The 16885-nt window shown below is 51.3% G+C and overlaps 1 protein-coding gene across 1 annotated transcript; it reads right to left on the reverse strand.

Annotated features, from left to right (window-relative positions):
- Window positions 1–2016: 2016 nt before the first annotated feature.
- LOC4348690 (probable cinnamyl alcohol dehydrogenase 3) lies at window positions 2017–7415 on the reverse strand. The gene is made up of 4 exons (NM_001404019.1): window positions 7109–7415; window positions 3518–3631; window positions 2576–3243; window positions 2017–2491 (listed from the first exon to the last, which is right to left on the reverse strand). Exons 1-4 carry the CDS (start codon window positions 7213–7215, stop codon window positions 2280–2282), a joined length of 1101 nt encoding a protein of 366 aa, NP_001390948.1. The 5' UTR covers window positions 7216–7415; the 3' UTR covers window positions 2017–2279.
- Window positions 7416–16885: the final 9470 nt, after the last annotated feature.

Raw genomic sequence — 16885 nt, forward strand, 5'->3', positions numbered from 1 at the left:
AAAAATAAAAAACTAGAAAATACATAATATATATAAATTTTGTATACGCGTATACAAATATATATACACGTATACAAACTTTGTATCCTGTAGGTATAAAAAAGCAAAAAATAAAAAGGAAGGAAAAAACCGAAAAGAAAAGAAGGAAAAAAAAAGGAAAAAAACGTAGAAAATAACCGAAGAAATAAAAAGAAAACGGAAAAGGGGGGACAGGTGTCCACTCCCCTGCGATGTCCCCCCCGCCCCTCCCCTCCACGCGCCCCACGTGTCTCACCGTGTGGGGGAGTGGCGCGCGACTAATCGCTAATTAGCGATTTTGCCAAGAGTTTACAATATTTTTTCCAAAATTTAAATCGGAATTGCTGAACCATGATTTGGACGCGCGCTAGTTCTGTTCTAATAAACGGCCCAACCAGACCGGCCCGGTTTCTGCCTAATAGTTTTGTCATCTTATCCGAAGCATTAACCTAATTGATCCATCTGATTAAGAACTTGTCCGATACCAACAAGTCTCCGAGTCTTTTTTTTGGAGAACGCAGCTAGTCTCCGAGTCCGACCAACAGTGGCTGGCTCTCCTCCTCGTTCCCTCACTAACACGCGCGTCGTTAATATATCTCGTTAATTAAGAACTTAAGATCAAAATTACCCAGTTATATTAACAAATTTAACATCAATTCTTCAGGTAGTAGTACTCTCACCGCGCGTGCGTGCATGGGCGCCTCCGCGTCCAGCTCCGGCGAACGCCGCCGCCGCTGCGGCTCGGCGGCCATCGTGGCCGACACCGTCAGCGAGCACTTCGACCTCACCATCGACGGCTACTCCCACATCAAGGCGATGCTGCCCACCGGGAAATGCGCGACGTCGCCGCCGTTCACCGCGGGGGGGCACGAGTGGTGCGTCGACTTCTACCCCAACGGCAAGCTCGCCGCGGCCGGCGACGCCGACATGATCCAGTTCTTCCTCCGCCTCCGCCGTGCCGCCAAGGCCAAGGCCGCCGCCGCGGCGGTGGTGGCGCAGGTCAGGTTCGACCTGCTCGGCGACGGCGGGAGCCCGCAGGCGGGCGTCTGCTCCGGCACCGGCAGGGTGCTGAGCTTCGCGGTGGACGGCAGGGGCCAGAGCATGGTGATCAGGAGGGACGCGTTCGAGCAGGCGGGCTGCGCCAAGGACGACCGCTTCACCGTCCGCTTCGCCGTGACGGTGTTCAGGGGGTGCCGCACGGCGGAGGCGGCGCCGGAGAGCAGGCCCCGCCGCCCGGCGCCGTCGCCGGCGTCGCCCCGCCTCCCGATGTGCAGCTACACGTGTACGGTCGACTGTCAAACAAGGAACGTGCGGTCTGCGCCGACGCGACCTTCGAGCTCGACCGATGGCGGCTGTCAAGTGTAATGATCTTGTGGTACAATTAAGAGGACAGCGTGTGTGTTCACAGTAGTTATTGAAATTGAGTTTGACTTACCGACCTTTTTTCCCATTTTGGCGCCTCCGTGCGCGTTTTTCTTTTTTTTTTGCCATTTCTTTCCTATTTTTTCCAATATTTCGCACACTCCTTTACAAATGTAGAATTGAAAGTTTTAAATTTTAACTTGAAAGTTTTTAAAATTTGAGTTGAAAGTTTTCAAATTTTAATTTGAAAGTTTTTAAATATGAGTCGAAAGTTTTCAAATCTGGGTTGAAAGTTTAAAATTTAAGTTGAAAGTTTTTTAAATTTAAAATGAAAAGTTGAAAGTTTTTAAAATTTGACTTTAAAAAATTCACATTTTGAGTTGAAAGTTTTTAAAAATTGACTTCACATGTAGATTTCTTTTTAATCTATTACTTAAAAAAATCTTCGAAAAAAGACAAATCTTACCTTAATTATTATCCTTATCTAAAACTAACCGGGTTAGTTACTTTAGATGTACGTGCCTTCGGAAAAGAATCCCAAAAAAAAGAAAAAAGAAACCTAACTGCGCCGCGTGTGCGTTACCTATGTGTGACCTACCGCCTAGGCGCTGAGTTAGCATTTCCGGAAGTAGAGATAAAGATCTGGAATTTCATTCGAATAAAACGAAATTCACTTGAAATCTTTAGAAAATAAAACTTAGGCCACACAAAGCTCAATTTCAATCCGTAAATGCAAACAGTCAAACACTGAGCTGACTAGCATCAGACTACCAACAATAGCTTCCTCGATCGGGTTCATTCCTATACGCCATGACACGCCACAATCTATATATCGTGTACGTACCATGAACAATTTCATACAGATTACAGACCACACGAATAGTTTGCAGGCGATGCCATCACTCGGCGGCGGCGGCGTGGAGGGTGTTCCCGACGTCGATGACGAAGCGATACCTGACATCCGCCTTGGCGAGGCGCTCCATGGCCGTGTTCACGTCGTCGGCGCCGATCACCTCGATGTCCGCCGTCACGCCGTGCTTCGCCGCCAGCTCGATCATCTCCTGCGTGTCCGCCATGCCGCCGATGTTGCTCCCTGCCAGAGTCCTGTTCCCTGCATCATCATCATAAATCATCAAGGTGCAGCTAGCCGTGGCGGTGGCGATCGAGCTCGATCTCGACGATGGAGCTTGCTTACCGTGGACGAGAGAGAAGGGAGGGACCTCCAGGGGATTCTCCGGGAGGCCGACGAGGATCATCTTCCCGTTGGGCTTCAGCAACGCCAGGTACGGCGCCATGGGGGTGTTGGCGGAGACCGTGTTGATGACGCCGTCCATGGTGGACCTCGCGGCCTCCATCTCCTCGGCGCTGCTGCTCACGACGAACGCGTCGGCGCCGAGCCGCTCCAGCGCCTCCCGCTTCTTCCCCGGCGACGAGCTGATCACCGTCACCTTCAACCCGAACGCCCTGGCGAACTTCACCGCGACGTGGCCGAGCCCGCCCAGGCCGAGCACGCCGACGTGCTTCCCCGGCGCGTTCAGGCCGTGGTACTTCATGGGGGTGTACACGGTGATGCCGGCGCACAGCAGCGGGGCGCCGACGTCGAGCGGCATCGCCTCCGGGAACATGACCACGAAGCGCTCGTGCACCACCACCATGCTCGAGTAACCGCCGTAGGTGACGGTGCCGTCCTTGTCGACGGAGTTGTAGGTGAAGACGCCCTCCGGGCAGTGGTTCTCGAAGCCATTGTTACAGCTCTCGCATGACCGGCACGAGTTCACCATGCACCCCACGCCGACCCTGTCGCCGGCCTTGAACCTGGTGACGTTCTTCCCCACCTCCGTCACCACACCGGCGATCTCGTGCCTGCATACGCGTCGATCGGGAGGTTCAAGCTTGTGTTTGTTTAAAATTTTCAGAAGCAGATAGCCATGGATATAGGCTTGATCAGGGTTTTCAATTTTGAAATTGGATTTTATGCCGGGGGTTGCCAAAATTTTAGAAATTTCGAGACGAAATTATTTGAAAATTTGACTGAATTTAAATAAAATTAGACCAAATTCACAAAAAAAATGTAAAAAACAGAAAATTTCGGACGAGATTTGAGCGTGCCGGTGCGGGGTTTCGGAAATTCCATTACCCAGGAACAAGTGGGTAGATGGAGTGCTTCCACTCATTCTTGATGCAGTGCAGGTCAGAGTGGCAGATTCCACAGAACAGAATCTTTATCGCCACATCGTCATCTCCAGTGCTCCTGCAGAATTGCAAGTAATTATCAGAAACTACTACAATGCATAATTGTAATGCAGCCAGAAGAAAGATTTTGATTCAGATGATCCTATATGCAAAGTATACACCCCAAACTGAAACCAAACAAATTAGTTGACTTAACCCTGTTCTGTTGACTTATGAATTTCGTTCATGCAGATCGTCCAAAGCTGTCCATCGATACAGCCATACTAGTAAATATGACCGCAAAAAGAGATTCAGCAAATTACAACCATAACCAGTAACTAAAGCAAATTCAAACTACCCGTTTGGAAAAGACAAATTATTCAGGACCAGAAAAGTATGGACTCATCAACCACCATATGCAGTGCAGCCAAGTAGCTATCACAAAATTTCAAGGTTGTGAATGTACTGCAACCGACCAGCTGCCAGAAAAGTGAGCCACTAGCCAGCCAATTGATGAAAAGAACCAGAATGGATTTTAGCTCACAAAATCCCAAAAGAAAAACATGGCTGCACAGTTCGACGACACAGGACAAACATGCATGCCCAACCAAAATAGCGAATTAAGGTTTGAAATTTCCAAAATTGAGATGCACAACGCTAGCTAGTAGTATGTGCTGGCCTCGTAGCTGATCAAATTTTGTTAAGAAGTTCAAAAATAATTTATCAAAACATTGGAAACTTAAAAATTTCGGTGGATGTAACTTTTGTCATCGAAATGTAAAACCTTGTAATTTTGTAAATAGTAATTCTTATAAACACCTTGATGCTTCCGTAAACGCTTTGGCAAGCAGAAGTAACAAGAGACGGCCAAAACATGCTAATCCACCAGCAAGAACTCACAAGTCGGAACACGTGCATATTTGCATTACAGGATTCAGTTCTTTTCCCACATAAATTTAGAAAAAGATTTTGACCACACAAGTCACAATAGGTACTTGAAAAGGCTAAACAAAGATGAGAAGGCCCACATAAATGATTGTATATTTTATATAGGAAAAAAGTACGAATTACCCCCCGAACTATCGCGGTCGTCCGAATTACCCCCTTAAAACACAAAACCGGACATTCTCCACCCCCAACTATGCAAACCGGACGAATTATCCCCCTCGAACCAATTCAGAGCAGTTTTGTCCAACGTGGCGCACACGTGGCAATCCAGTCAGCGTTTTTTTAATTAAAAAATTGTAGGACCCGCATGCCATACTCTTCTCTTCTTCCTCTCTCTCTATTCTCTCTCTCTCGTGGCTCGCGGGGACGGCGAGGACGGCGACGGCGGAGGCAGCGGTGGCGGCGAGGCGAGGTGAGGCGGCGGCGGAGGCAGCGAGCGCGGGGAGGTGAGTGGCGGGGCAGGGCGGCGGAGGAGGCGAGCGGCGGCAGCCGACGAAAGATTGGGGAGGGGAGAGGCGTGGCGGTCGGCGTCGAAAGATGGGGGAGGGAAGAGGCGTGGCGGTCGGTGTCACCGCCGGTGGGTTCGCCGTGGAGGGGGCGCAGCTCGACCGGGCTCGCCGACCGCCTCGCCTCGCCGCCGCCGCTGCCTCCTCCGCTGCACCCCGCCGCCGCTCGCCTCTTCCGCCGCCGCCGCCGCCGCCTCGCCTCCTCCGCGAGCAGTGCGAGCTCCCGCCGCCGCTCGCCTCTGCCGCCGCCCTGCACCGTCACTCGCCTCCCCGCGATTGCTGCCTCCGCCGCCGCCTCGCCTCGCCGCCGCCGCCGCTGCCTCCGCCGTCGCCATCCTCGCCGTCCCCACGAGCCACGAGACAGAAAAAGCGAGAGAGCTCTATAGAGAGAGAGGAAGAAGAGAAGAGTATGGCATGCGGGTCCCACAATTTTTTAATTAAAAACCGCTGACTGGATTGCCACGTGTGCGCCACGTTGAACAAAACCGCTCTAAATTAATTCGAGGGGGGTAATTCGTCTAGTTTGCATAGTTGGGGATGAAGAATGTCCGGTTTTATAGTTTAGGGGGTAATTCGGACGACCGCGATAGTTCGGGGGGTAATTCGTACTTTTTCCTTTTATATATAGAGCATGCAAATTCCTGCAATTGCCTGCGCTACATGGAACAGTTATCTGCAGTTGAGATTTGCCCAGACAGGAACACATAATTGAAGGCAGCAGCAATCAACAGTACTACTACTTGACTACTTATATTCACCTAAACATATCATTTTATTATTCAAATATTCTTTGTAATAGAAGGAAACAGAGCAGAATAGATGCAAGCAATTAATGAAACTAGCTAGCCCTCCGTCCCATAGAGCCTGTTTAGTTGGTGAAATAAAAATTTTTAGGTATCATATCAGATGTTTGACCAGATGTCGGAAGGGGTTTTCGAACATGAATGAAAAAATTAATTTAATAACTCGGCTGGAAACCGCGAAACAAAAATCTCTTGAGCCTAATTAATCCACCATTAGCACATGTGGGTTACTGTAGCACTTATGGCTAATCATGAACTAATTAGGTTCAAAAGATTCGTCTCGCGATTTCCATCATAATTGTGCAATTAGTTTTTTTCATCTACATTTAATGCTCCATGCATGTCTTCAAGGGTTCGATGTGATGTTTTTCAAAAAAAAAAAACTTTTAGGGAACTACCCATAATATAAGGGATGTGACATATCCTAATATTACGAATTTAGACATATAGTCTGTCCAGATTAGTAGTAATAGAATATGTCACGTCTCTCCAAAATCCCTTATATTTTGGGACAGAGGGAGTAATAGATTCCAAAATGAGCACCCAATTAATTATTAATCAACTCACAGGTGAACTTAGAGGAATTTGCAAATTAAAGTGTCACAGTAGTTACCAGCGAAATTCATATGAAATTTGCACGAGAAACTAGCAGCTTCACCGTTTGGCATATTTTCGGAGGTATATTTACAAACGAAAATCAATTTGTAAATAAAACTTTTATATATGTGTTCTTACCAATCTAAAAGTAAAGGCCGAAAAATAAACTTCGACGAAAAAACCCAAAATCAGCTCCAAATTTAACGTTGAAAATTCAAATTTTGGCTGATAAGCATATGAATATGCCAAACGATGAGGCTCTAGGTTCCAGTTCCAGCAATACTTTTGATAAACCGTATCCTAGTTCACATCAAAATTAAAAGTTTGGTTGAAATTAGAACGATGTAATAGAAAAGTTAAAAGTTTATATATGTAGGAAAGTTTTGATGTGATGAAAAGGTTGAAAGCTTTAAAGAAAAAGTTTTTGGATCTAAACACGGCCAAAATATCGTTATCTAGACGTCAAGTCCATGGGAACAAATAAACACTATATATATACTATTCGGCAGAAACATGAGAAAGCACACCACCGTACGTACGTACGGACAGAGCGCCCCAAGTGGCCGGAGACCACCGCCGTCCGTACGCCGACGACCGTCGTCCCACCACGGCAGCGGCGGCGACGAGGCCGGCGCACGCATGCGACGACAGCTAGCTAGGTAGGTAGGGCGTCGATGGTGACGTATATGGTTGCATATGTACCTCCGGGAGATGGCGAAAGGGGAGAGGTGGCCGGAGGAGTCGCGCGCCGCCAGCCCCACCGCCTGCTGCTCCTCCCCCGCCGCCGCCGACGCCGCCGTGGGAGCCATGGATTTGCCGAGTCGCGCTCGAGCTGGGTGCCTGGGTGTGGAGTGGGAGAGGAGAGGATGAGAGGAGGAGGAGGAGCCGGGAGCGAAAAGGTGGAGCGGCGTTATTTGTGGCCGCGCGATTGCGCGAGACGGCGAGAGGAGAAGAGGCGTCGTGCGTGGCCGTCCTCACTGGCGCACACAACACACGCGTAAACGTCCACGTCCACGTGAACCTAGGCGTACCTACGAACTGTACCTACCACAATACTCCGTACTTCCACTGTCTAAGGCTGTGTTCGTTGCTCCGTGCACCCAACCCCTCTCCCTTTATTCCGCATGTAAGCTTTTCAAAGCGTTAAACGGTGTGGTTTTTAAAAAGTTTCTATATGAAAGTTGCTTAAAAAATCATATTATTTTATTTCTAAAAAAAGTAATACTTAATTAATCATGCGCTAATAGATCATTCCATTTTTCGTGTGCAAGAGATTTGTTCCTAGCCACCCACAATGAACGCAACCTAAAAAATAAGGGTTAATTAGATCCATACCATTAAAAATTTATTGGTTTTAAAATATACTATTACTATTCGCGTATCTGTAACGATGCCATTGATATTTATTTGTAATCTGAGTGGTGCTACTCAGATACGTATTATGTATGTTTTGGACGAAAATGCCATCATCTTCTACTTCTCTCTTCCCCGTCTTCTGCCTCTCTCTCTTCTCCGCCGCCGCCCCCGCCCTCGCCGCCGCTCGCTCCACTGCCATTTTTTCCTGTCGCGCGCCACAGCTTGCTCCGCCGCCGCTGTCCCCGCCACCCCTGCGCTCGCCATTGCTCGCTCTGCCACTGTCCCCGCCGCTCCTAATGCTGCTCACGCTGCCATCCCCACTGCTCCTGCACTCCTCGCTCCAGCTCCACCGCTGCCGTTGAGCGGGAAGAAGAAGAGAGAAGGGGAGGAAGGGAGAAGATGTCACGCCCCGAGCTAGTCCCGACTGGAATTAGCCCGTGACGCTCCAAATTAACCTGTTAATCGATACCAGTCCCAGGAAACATTGCTGGTATCACAGGAAGATAGAATATCACAGCAACAGAGGTCTCTTTATTATAGAGTAGGAGTACAGTCATGTTGGGCTGCAGATAGATCCCGAGCTCACAACTGCATTACAAAAGGGAAACGGAAGCCGGGACTTGGACCAAACAACAAAGGCGCGACTTGGGAACTAGGCCGAAACCCGTAAAACTCATCGTAACCGGCTTGCTCCTGGAAGAACTCCTCATCAGCAGGATCCGCTTCATCTTCATCAGCAACTGGGGGGGAGAAATATTTATATAGAGCAAGGGTGAGTACGGGAGTACTCAGCAAGCCAGGGGAAATAAGTGTTTAATGCAGGCTTCAAGGAAAGGCTGTTGTTTTCGTAATTGATTTTATTTGAACTCTTTTCTAAAAACATCTAGGTGAGTGCTTCTCAAACGACACGGTTGAGACAGTGCGTCCCGTCCGGTCGGAGTATGTGCAATGTATCAATCTTTAGATCTTAAAACAAGGTTGGCACCCGGCCAACAGCTTTTCAAACGGCCACCCGGGCCAACAACTTTTCAAACGGCCACCCGGGCCAACAACTTTTCAAACGGCCACCCGGGCCTAGCTGATCCCGTCAGCTGCTGATTTTTCAAACATCGAACCCCTTTTCACAACAGTAATTTCACAAGCAGTTGTCAAACAAAACTACGCTAGGAATCACCTCACATCCGCCCATGACCGTGGGCACGGCTGTTCGAACAGTTTGTTAACCTCTGCAGAGGGGGTACACTTTACCCACACGACATTACTAACCCGGATCACCCAGCCCGTGGGGATCAGCCACGTCGGGAGACCTCCAAGCTTTCATGACAAGGCATTTCCAAAGCCGACACAGGCTTACCATATGCCGACGAGAGGGGTCCCAGACCAACAACAGGTTAGGTCCCAGACCATACTGTGCCAGGAAGCCCAGGGGGGTCCTCTCCGACACCACCCCGGCGAATCCACATGTCTCTCGGCATCATGGCTCTCCTGATAAGCTAGTTACTCAGCCAGGGGTGTCCCATTCCACCCATGTGGTCATACTTGTCTTATGTTCGGATGAAATTCCAAGGAATCGGTCCTTAAGTGCGGGAGCGGGAAAACCATACACCTGGTACGTTCCCCGGTCCACGGTTTTAGAAATTCATTTAGTTCGCAAGCACCGACCCAGGTGTCGGGTTTTCCAAGTCTTTTGTAAAACCCAAGTTTTACCCAAGTTGTTCGTGATGAGGGGAGACGAGCCAACGGCTCGGATTCGCCGGAGGGAGCTTGACGGCGGCGAATCGCGGCGGCGACAACAGGCGGGGAGGGAAGAGGGAAACGGCGACGAGGCCACGAGGGGTCGATTCCTGGCGGTGAGAGCATCTACGCGGTTTCGGGAACTCGATGCTAGCGTCGGATTGGACGGAGCTACGCCGAGCGAGGCTGGCGACGTGCGGGTGCTACGGAGCTCGAGCGGCGACGGCGGCGAGCACACGGCGAGCGACGGCAACGGTTGGGGCGGCGCCGGCTAGCTACGGGGAGTCCACTCGTGCTACCACCGAAAACTAAGGGGGGGAGATGGAGCGAGGAGGAAGAACGGAGGGAGACACTACCGTGCGGGACGGGGTGCTATGACGATAGGCCGACGGCGCGGGAGTAATCTCTCCGGCCTCAGGCCGGGGAAGAGAAAGGAGAGGGCGCGGCCGAAGTCCCCTTCCGCGTCCTCGAACGCACCAGTTCTCCCGGCGCTCGGCGAAGGACGGCAGAGGCGAGACAGAGCACGGGGGCGGCGGCAATGGCACGGAGGCGAATGGAAGAGGAAGGGAAAGGGGAGGCTGGGGTTTTAAATGGGCGGCAATGTCGGTTTGGGAACCGACTTGCGCGGTCAAGGGCGCGAGCTGGCGCTCGGCGGTCGCGCCCAAAGCGGCGACAGGGAGGATGACGCCGGCGAGGAGGAAAAAGGGGAAAAGGAGGGGGAGAAAGGGGGCTTGCCCCTTTGCCGATTCGGGAAAAAGGAGGAGGTGAGCGGGGGCGACGCGGCAGAGGGAGGAGGGATGCTGCCTCCGTCCCTTGGCGGCTTGCGCGCGGAGTGGCGGGGCCGGGTGATGACGACGGCGATGACGGCGGGGCGGTTTGGAGCGGAGCGGCGACACAGGCGACAGGCGCGTGCAGAGGCTGACGGCGGCGGCGACCGGGCGGTCGGCCACCACGGCACGCGCGCGCGGCTTGCAACGGGAGGCGCGGCGGATGGAGTGGCGCGGCTCGGGCACGCGTGCTGGCTCGCGGGGCCAAGCGGCTGCGCGGCTGCAGGCGGCAGGGCAGCGGGACCGGGTGGCGCAGACGCGACGCGACACGGGCGGCAACCACGCGGGCGCGCGCGCGAACGAGCGCGGGGAGCGGCAGCGAGGGAGCGGAGAGGGAAGACTCGGCTCGGCACGGGCGGCTCACGCGCACGCGCGCGGGCAGAGCGGAGAGGCGCAGGGCGCGGCTCTCGCGCTTGCGCGCGGCGCGCGAGGGAGGGGCACTTGGCGCGGCGACGCGCGCTCGCGCGCGCGGCGCGGGGCGGAGCGGAGGGAGAGAGGGAGAGAGGGAGCGGGAGCGCGCCGGGGGAGAGAGCGAGCGAGAGAGAGAGGGCGCCGGGGAGAGAGGGGAAAGGGCCGGGGGAGAGGGGAAGATGGGCCGAGAGAAAATCAGCCCATCGACCCCGGGGGAGGCAAAATAGACTTTTGCAGAGGAATTTGATTTGGAAGGATTTGGATTCGGAATTGAACTCGACGATAGATCGGGGATTGAGATCTTGAGATGGCACGGACACTAGACAACAAGCAAAGAAACAGATTTCGCAATTAGGGTTTTTAGGAGATAATTTTCTCGCTAGGCTCCACGACGGAACGGGCGCTACAGACCAACCCCCCTAACAAGAATCTCGACCCCGAGATTCAGCACCTAAGGGAGCAGCTCCGGGAACTCGGCGCGGAGAAGATCTTCTCGCTCCCAGGTTGCCTCATCTTCAGAATGGTTGCTCCATTGGACTTTGTAGAACTTGATGGTCTTCCTTCGAGTCTGACGTTCTGCCTCTTCAAGAACCTTGATCGGTCTTTCCTTGTAGGTCAGATTCTTTTCCAGCACGATATTACCCAGGGGAACTTGCTCTTCCGGAACTCGAAGACACTTCTTTAGCTGGGATACGTGGAACACGTTGTGCACATCTGCGAGATCTTCAGGTAGCTCAAGCTGATAAGCCACTTCGCCACGTCTGGCGGTTATGAGGTAGGGGCCGATGTAGCGGGGTGCTAACTTGCCGGACATCCCAAACCTCCTCATACCACGGAGGGGTGATACCCGCAGGTACACATGATCTCCTTTTTCGAACTCAAGGTCACGCCTTCGATTGTCAGCGTAACTTTTCTGACGGTTCTGCGCTGTCTTTAAACGTTCTCGGATTAGCTTAACTTGTTCTTCTGCTGACTTGAGTATGTCAGGACCGAATACCAGCGCTTCACCCACCTCATTCCAGCACAAGGGGGTGTGGCACTTTCTTCCGAACATTGCCTCATTCGGCGACATATGAATGCTGGCCTGATAACTGTTGTTGTATGAGAACTCAGCATACGGCAAACAACGATCCCAAGTGCCTTCGAAATCCAGGGCACACGCACGTAGCATGTCTTCTAGGATTTAGTTTACCCTTTCAGTCTGACCATCGGTCTGCGGATGGTAGGCCATACTAAAATTTAGATCGGTTCCGAGGGCTTCATGCAATTGTTTCCAGAACCTTGAGGTGAACTGAGTGCCTCGATCTGACACGATCTTCTTGGGACAGCCAAATCTACATACGACATGGGTCATGTAGAGTTCTGCTAGTTTCTTTCCATCAAAGGTGGTTTTCACTGGCACGAAATGAGCTGATTTCGTGAGTCGGTCCACGATTACCCAGATGGAGTCGTACCCGTTAGGGGTTCTTGGCAAACCGGTGATGAAATCCATTCCGATCTCTTCCCATTTCCACTCGGGAATCGGTAGGGGTTGCAGCAGACCAGCTGGCCTCTGATGTTCCGCCTTGACTCTTTGGCAAATGTCACACAGGGCTACGTATTCTGCGACATCTCGCTTCATTCCAGCCCACCAGAAGTATGCCTTGATATCTTGGTACATCTTCGTACTTCCTGGATGAATGGAATAGGCGGACTCATGAGCTTCCTTTAGGATGAGATCTCTTAACTCCTTCTTGGCCGGTACACAGATGCGTGGACCGCACCAAACTGTGCCTTGGTTGTCTATGGAGAAATTGGTGTCTTTCTTCTCCTGTATTCTTTTTATTAATTCTTTTATCCCTTCGTCGTCTTTCTGAGCCTCCCGGATTTGCGACTCTAGGGTAGGCTGTACTGTCAAGCTGGCAGGGACACCTGACTGTACCACGGTCAGCCTTAACTTCTCCAATTCTCTGCACAGGTGATCTTGGTCAGGCCGTATTTGAGCTACATTGCAATAGGTCTTGCGACTTAGCGCATCAGCGACCACGTTGGCTTTACCAGGGTGATAGTGGATTCCAAGATCGTAATCCTTGATTAGTTCCAACCATCTTCTCTGTCTCATATTTAACTCGGTCTGTGTGAAGATATACTTAAGACTTTTGTGATCGGTGTATACTTCACATCTGTTCCCGATTAAATAGTGCCTCCAGATCTTAAGAGCATGAACCACGGCTGCCAATTCGAGATCATGGGTGGGATAATTGACTTCATGAGGCCTGAGCTGCCTAGATGCATAGGCCACAACCTTTCGTTCTTGTATTAGGACACATCCTAAGCCTTGTCTTGATGCATCACAGAAGATCTCGAAATCTTTTCGGATATCTGGCAAGGTGAGAACTGGGGCAGTGGTCAACCTTTTCTTCATTTCTTGGAAGCTGTCTTCACAGGCTGCAGACCATCGAAATTTCTTTTCCTTCTTTAACAGCTCGGTCATAGGTCTGGCTAGCTTAGAGAATCCTTCAATGAATCTTCGATAATATCCAGCTAAGCCGAGGAAGCTGCGAATCTCTGACACATTCTTGGGCGGGTTCCAAGCAAGTACAGCTTCAACCTTGCTGGGATCTACTTCGACACCATTGGAGGAAATCACGTGTCCAAGAAATGCTACTCGGTCTAACCAGAATTCGCATTTCGAGAATTTTGCGAATAGTTGATGATCCCTGAGCTTTTCCATTATCAACCTCAGGTGTTCAGCATGTTCTTCCTCGTTCTTGGAGTATATCAGGATGTCATCGATGAATACCACGACAAACTGGTCCAGGTATTCCATGAAGATTTTGTTCATTAAGTTCATGAAGAATGTTGGAGCATTGGTGAGTCCAAAGGACATTACTGTGAACTCATATAGACCATAACGCGTTGAGAAAGCGGTCTTTGGGATATCTTCAGATCTGATTTTCAGTTGGTGGTAACCTGACCTCAAGTCAATTTTTGAGAAAACTCTTGCTCCTTTAAGTTGATCGAATAAATCGTCGATCCGTGGCAACGGGTACTTGTTCTTTATAGTTACTTCATTCAGGGCTCTATAGTCGATTACCATTCTCTCAGAGCCATCCTTTTTCTTAACCAGAAGCACTGGGGCTCCCCAAGGGGATGAGCTAGGTCGTACATAACCTTTACTTTCCAGCTCTCCGATTTGTCTTTTAACTTCTGTTAACTCATTAGCTGCCATTTGGTAGGGTCTTTTTGCAATTGGTGCGGTGCCTGGTGCCAGTTCTATGGCGAACTCAATCTCTCGATCTGGTGGCATTCTTGTTAATTCTTCCGGAAATACGTCGGGATATTCACAAACTATGGGCACCGACTCCAAGGAGGTGACTTGTAAACAGGTTAAGATAGACCGACTTGCGGTAGGAGTGTTAGGGGTAAAGCGGACTTGCTTTCCTCCAGGTCCTTGCAAGGTGATGGACTTTTCGGCACAATCTATCTGTCCTTTGTGCTTAGCCAACCAATCCATCCCTAGGATGATGTCCAAGCTTTGCGAGTCTAGGACTATCGGTTTGGCTAGGAAGTCAACTTCCTCAATTCTAAGGTTAACTTCCGGGCATATTTGAGTTGCCCTTATATTCCTTCCAGGGGAATGTACTATCATTGGTACACGTAAATTTTGGGTTTTCCAACCATTTCTTTTCACAAAAGCTTGTGATATGAAAGAATGGGAAGCTCCCGAATCAAACAGAACTATTGCGGGTACGGAGTTGACAGAGAACATACCCATCACAACGTCTGGAGCATCCTGAGCGGTTTCAGCTCGAATGTGATTCACACAGCCTCGACCAAAGTGGTTGGAAGCACGTGAACCTTGTCCACTTGCCTGAGTGCTAAGACGAGACTGAGCTGCCGCTGGAGTAGGAGTTCTGGCAGTGCTGCCATTAGCATGCCCTGAGTTGGTGTTGGTAGGATTCTGAGGGCACTGTCTAGCATAGTGACCCATCTGGTTGCACCGGAAACACTGAACTGCCGACGGTCCCTGTGGTGACTTGAAAGAGGTAACACTGTTTGGCGCAGTATTGCCACTAGGGGCATGCTGCTGTGGCTGGGGTGCCGAGCGGTTCATCTGAGGACGAGGGGCGTAGCCTGGCTGGCGGTTAGCCTGAGTGACCGACTGGTGGTATTGCATGGGTTGACCGTAGCGAGGGCGAGGTGCGCCTCGGGAGGAATTCCCCTGGTGGTTAGATTTGCGTTTCTTGTATTCTTCGGTAGCCTCTTTTCTGGCATCCTCAAGTAGAAGTGCCTTGTTGATCATATGTTGAAAAGTGGGGAAGTCATGCGCTAGCAACTGGAGTCTCATTCCAACTGCGATTCCTTTCAAGAATTTCCTGATCTTCTTCTTATCTGAGTCCACTTCCTCAAGGGCGTACCGAGCCAACTTGTTGAACATACTTAGGTACTCATTGACACTGCTGTTGCCTTGCTTAAGTCTGTTGAATTTTTCTTTCTTCATGTCAATGGTGCTTTCAGGCACATGAGCTGCACGGAAAGCCGTAGCAAACTCATCCCAAGCAATGTTAGTGGGTTCAGGGTGTGCATTGCAGTAATTCTCCCACCAATTTGCAGCAGGTCCTCTTAGCTGGTGAGAGGCGTAGAGCGTCTTCTCGACCGGAGTACACTGCACTAAGTTGAGTTTTCTATCAACATCTTTCAACCAATCGTCAGCCTCGACGGGCTCGACGGTCTGAGAGAACTCTGGCGGACGTGACCTCAGAAAATCTGTCAGCTTGGATCTATTGTTGCCCATGTGAGGGTGGCCATTTCCATGCGAATTATGCTTATAACCGGCTACGGCTGCGGCTATTCCTTGCAAGATTTGTGTCTGAACTGCCATTAAGTGTTGCATGTTGTTTTCCACATGATGTGGGGAAGGGAGGCATTCTTCTCCAGAATTGTGACTGGCAGTGCGGTGAGAGCGGTGAGACTGTTCCATCTCTACATCACGGGAAGCTGTGCGATGTGAGCGGTTGCTACGGCAGGGTTGCTCAACTTTTGCGTTGCGGGAAACAGTACGGTGCGAACGGTTGCTGCGGTGAGACTGCTCATTAGCTGATTCATGATTTGCTTCTGGTTTGACTCTACCTTCTTCAAAACCGAAGCGGGCTGGCGCACAAGCTGCACGGCGGGGGCGGCTAGCCATCTAAACTCCCAGAAGAGGGCGGGGTAAGAGTCAGATAAGCACTTAGGAGGGCAAGGAGCAAAGTAAATAGCAACTCAGATAGCACACACTAGGCATAAACTGGATTTTTCAAATCATAAAAACACCTGATACAACGGGTGTGGACAAGTCACAGAGCTACGCCGAGCTTGACTGTGCGCACACCACCTAGGAGAACCAGACTACCAAACAACACCCACAATCAAACACACGCACGCACTACCTCGCCACGACTCCAAAAGAGTTGGCGGCGGAACAAAAGGGCCTAACACACGGACGGCTGCTGAAGACTGCCTCCTCTACTCCTCGTTGGCCTGGCTGCCTCCTGTAGTCGGCTCCTCAGTCGAAGAAACGTCGATCGGCTGACGCGAAGGGACCGGCGAAACCTGTCGAGGGCCGGCAGCAGCGCGGACCGCTGGCGGTGGGGGAGCTAGGTGGTGGAAACGGAACACGGTGGAAGAACCAACAACACGCTTCCGCGCAGTGCGGATAAAGCATGGACCACGGCGGGAGGAAGCAACTGGGGTGTGTCCGGGGGTGTAGGAAGGGCTAACTGGGTGTGGGTAGGGGGAGTACACTGGTGAGTACGGCGCACGCGAGCTGGGGGAGCGCGGGCCACTGGGAGTGCGGGCAGAGCCGCGGGAGCTGTGGGAGGACAGGTGGCTGGCGTGGCAGAGGCGGCCTGAGTCCCAGGAGATAGTGTCAACTGAGGTGACACCCTCCTCGGCCAGACGGGCCTCCAAAGCGGCGTAGCGGCGGGCCAGGGAGCGGTAAGCCTTAAGGAGTAGGTCGTGCTGAGTGGCTTGAGCCTCCGAAAGCTCAACCATGCGAGTCAACACTGGCTGAGACTCGCTGTACGGACAAGGGTACCTGGCGTCTGAGTGGCCAGAAGGAAGGCGTGGAAGCTGCCGGAAGGCGGAGCCTCCGAGACGGTGGCTGTAGTCGTGGGCCAGGCGACGAAGC

This window comes from Oryza sativa, chromosome 10 (assembly GCF_034140825.1).
Source record: "Oryza sativa Japonica Group chromosome 10, ASM3414082v1".
NCBI lineage: Eukaryota > Viridiplantae > Streptophyta > Magnoliopsida > Poales > Poaceae > Oryza > Oryza sativa.

Excerpts from the sequence above, each read along its gene's own strand:
- LOC4348690 (NM_001404019.1), bottom strand. The coding sequence starts at position 7,215 with ATGGCTCCCACGGCGGCGTCGGCGGCGGCGGGGGAGGAGCAGCAGGCG. Across the intron at positions 3,632-7,108 it reads CCTTTCGCCATCTCCCGGAG|GAGCACTGGAGATGACGATG; the intron begins GTACATATGCAA and ends GCAATTCTGCAG. Across the intron at positions 2,492-2,575 it reads TCCCTTCTCTCTCGTCCACG|GGAACAGGACTCTGGCAGGG; the intron begins GTAAGCAAGCTC and ends ATGATGATGCAG.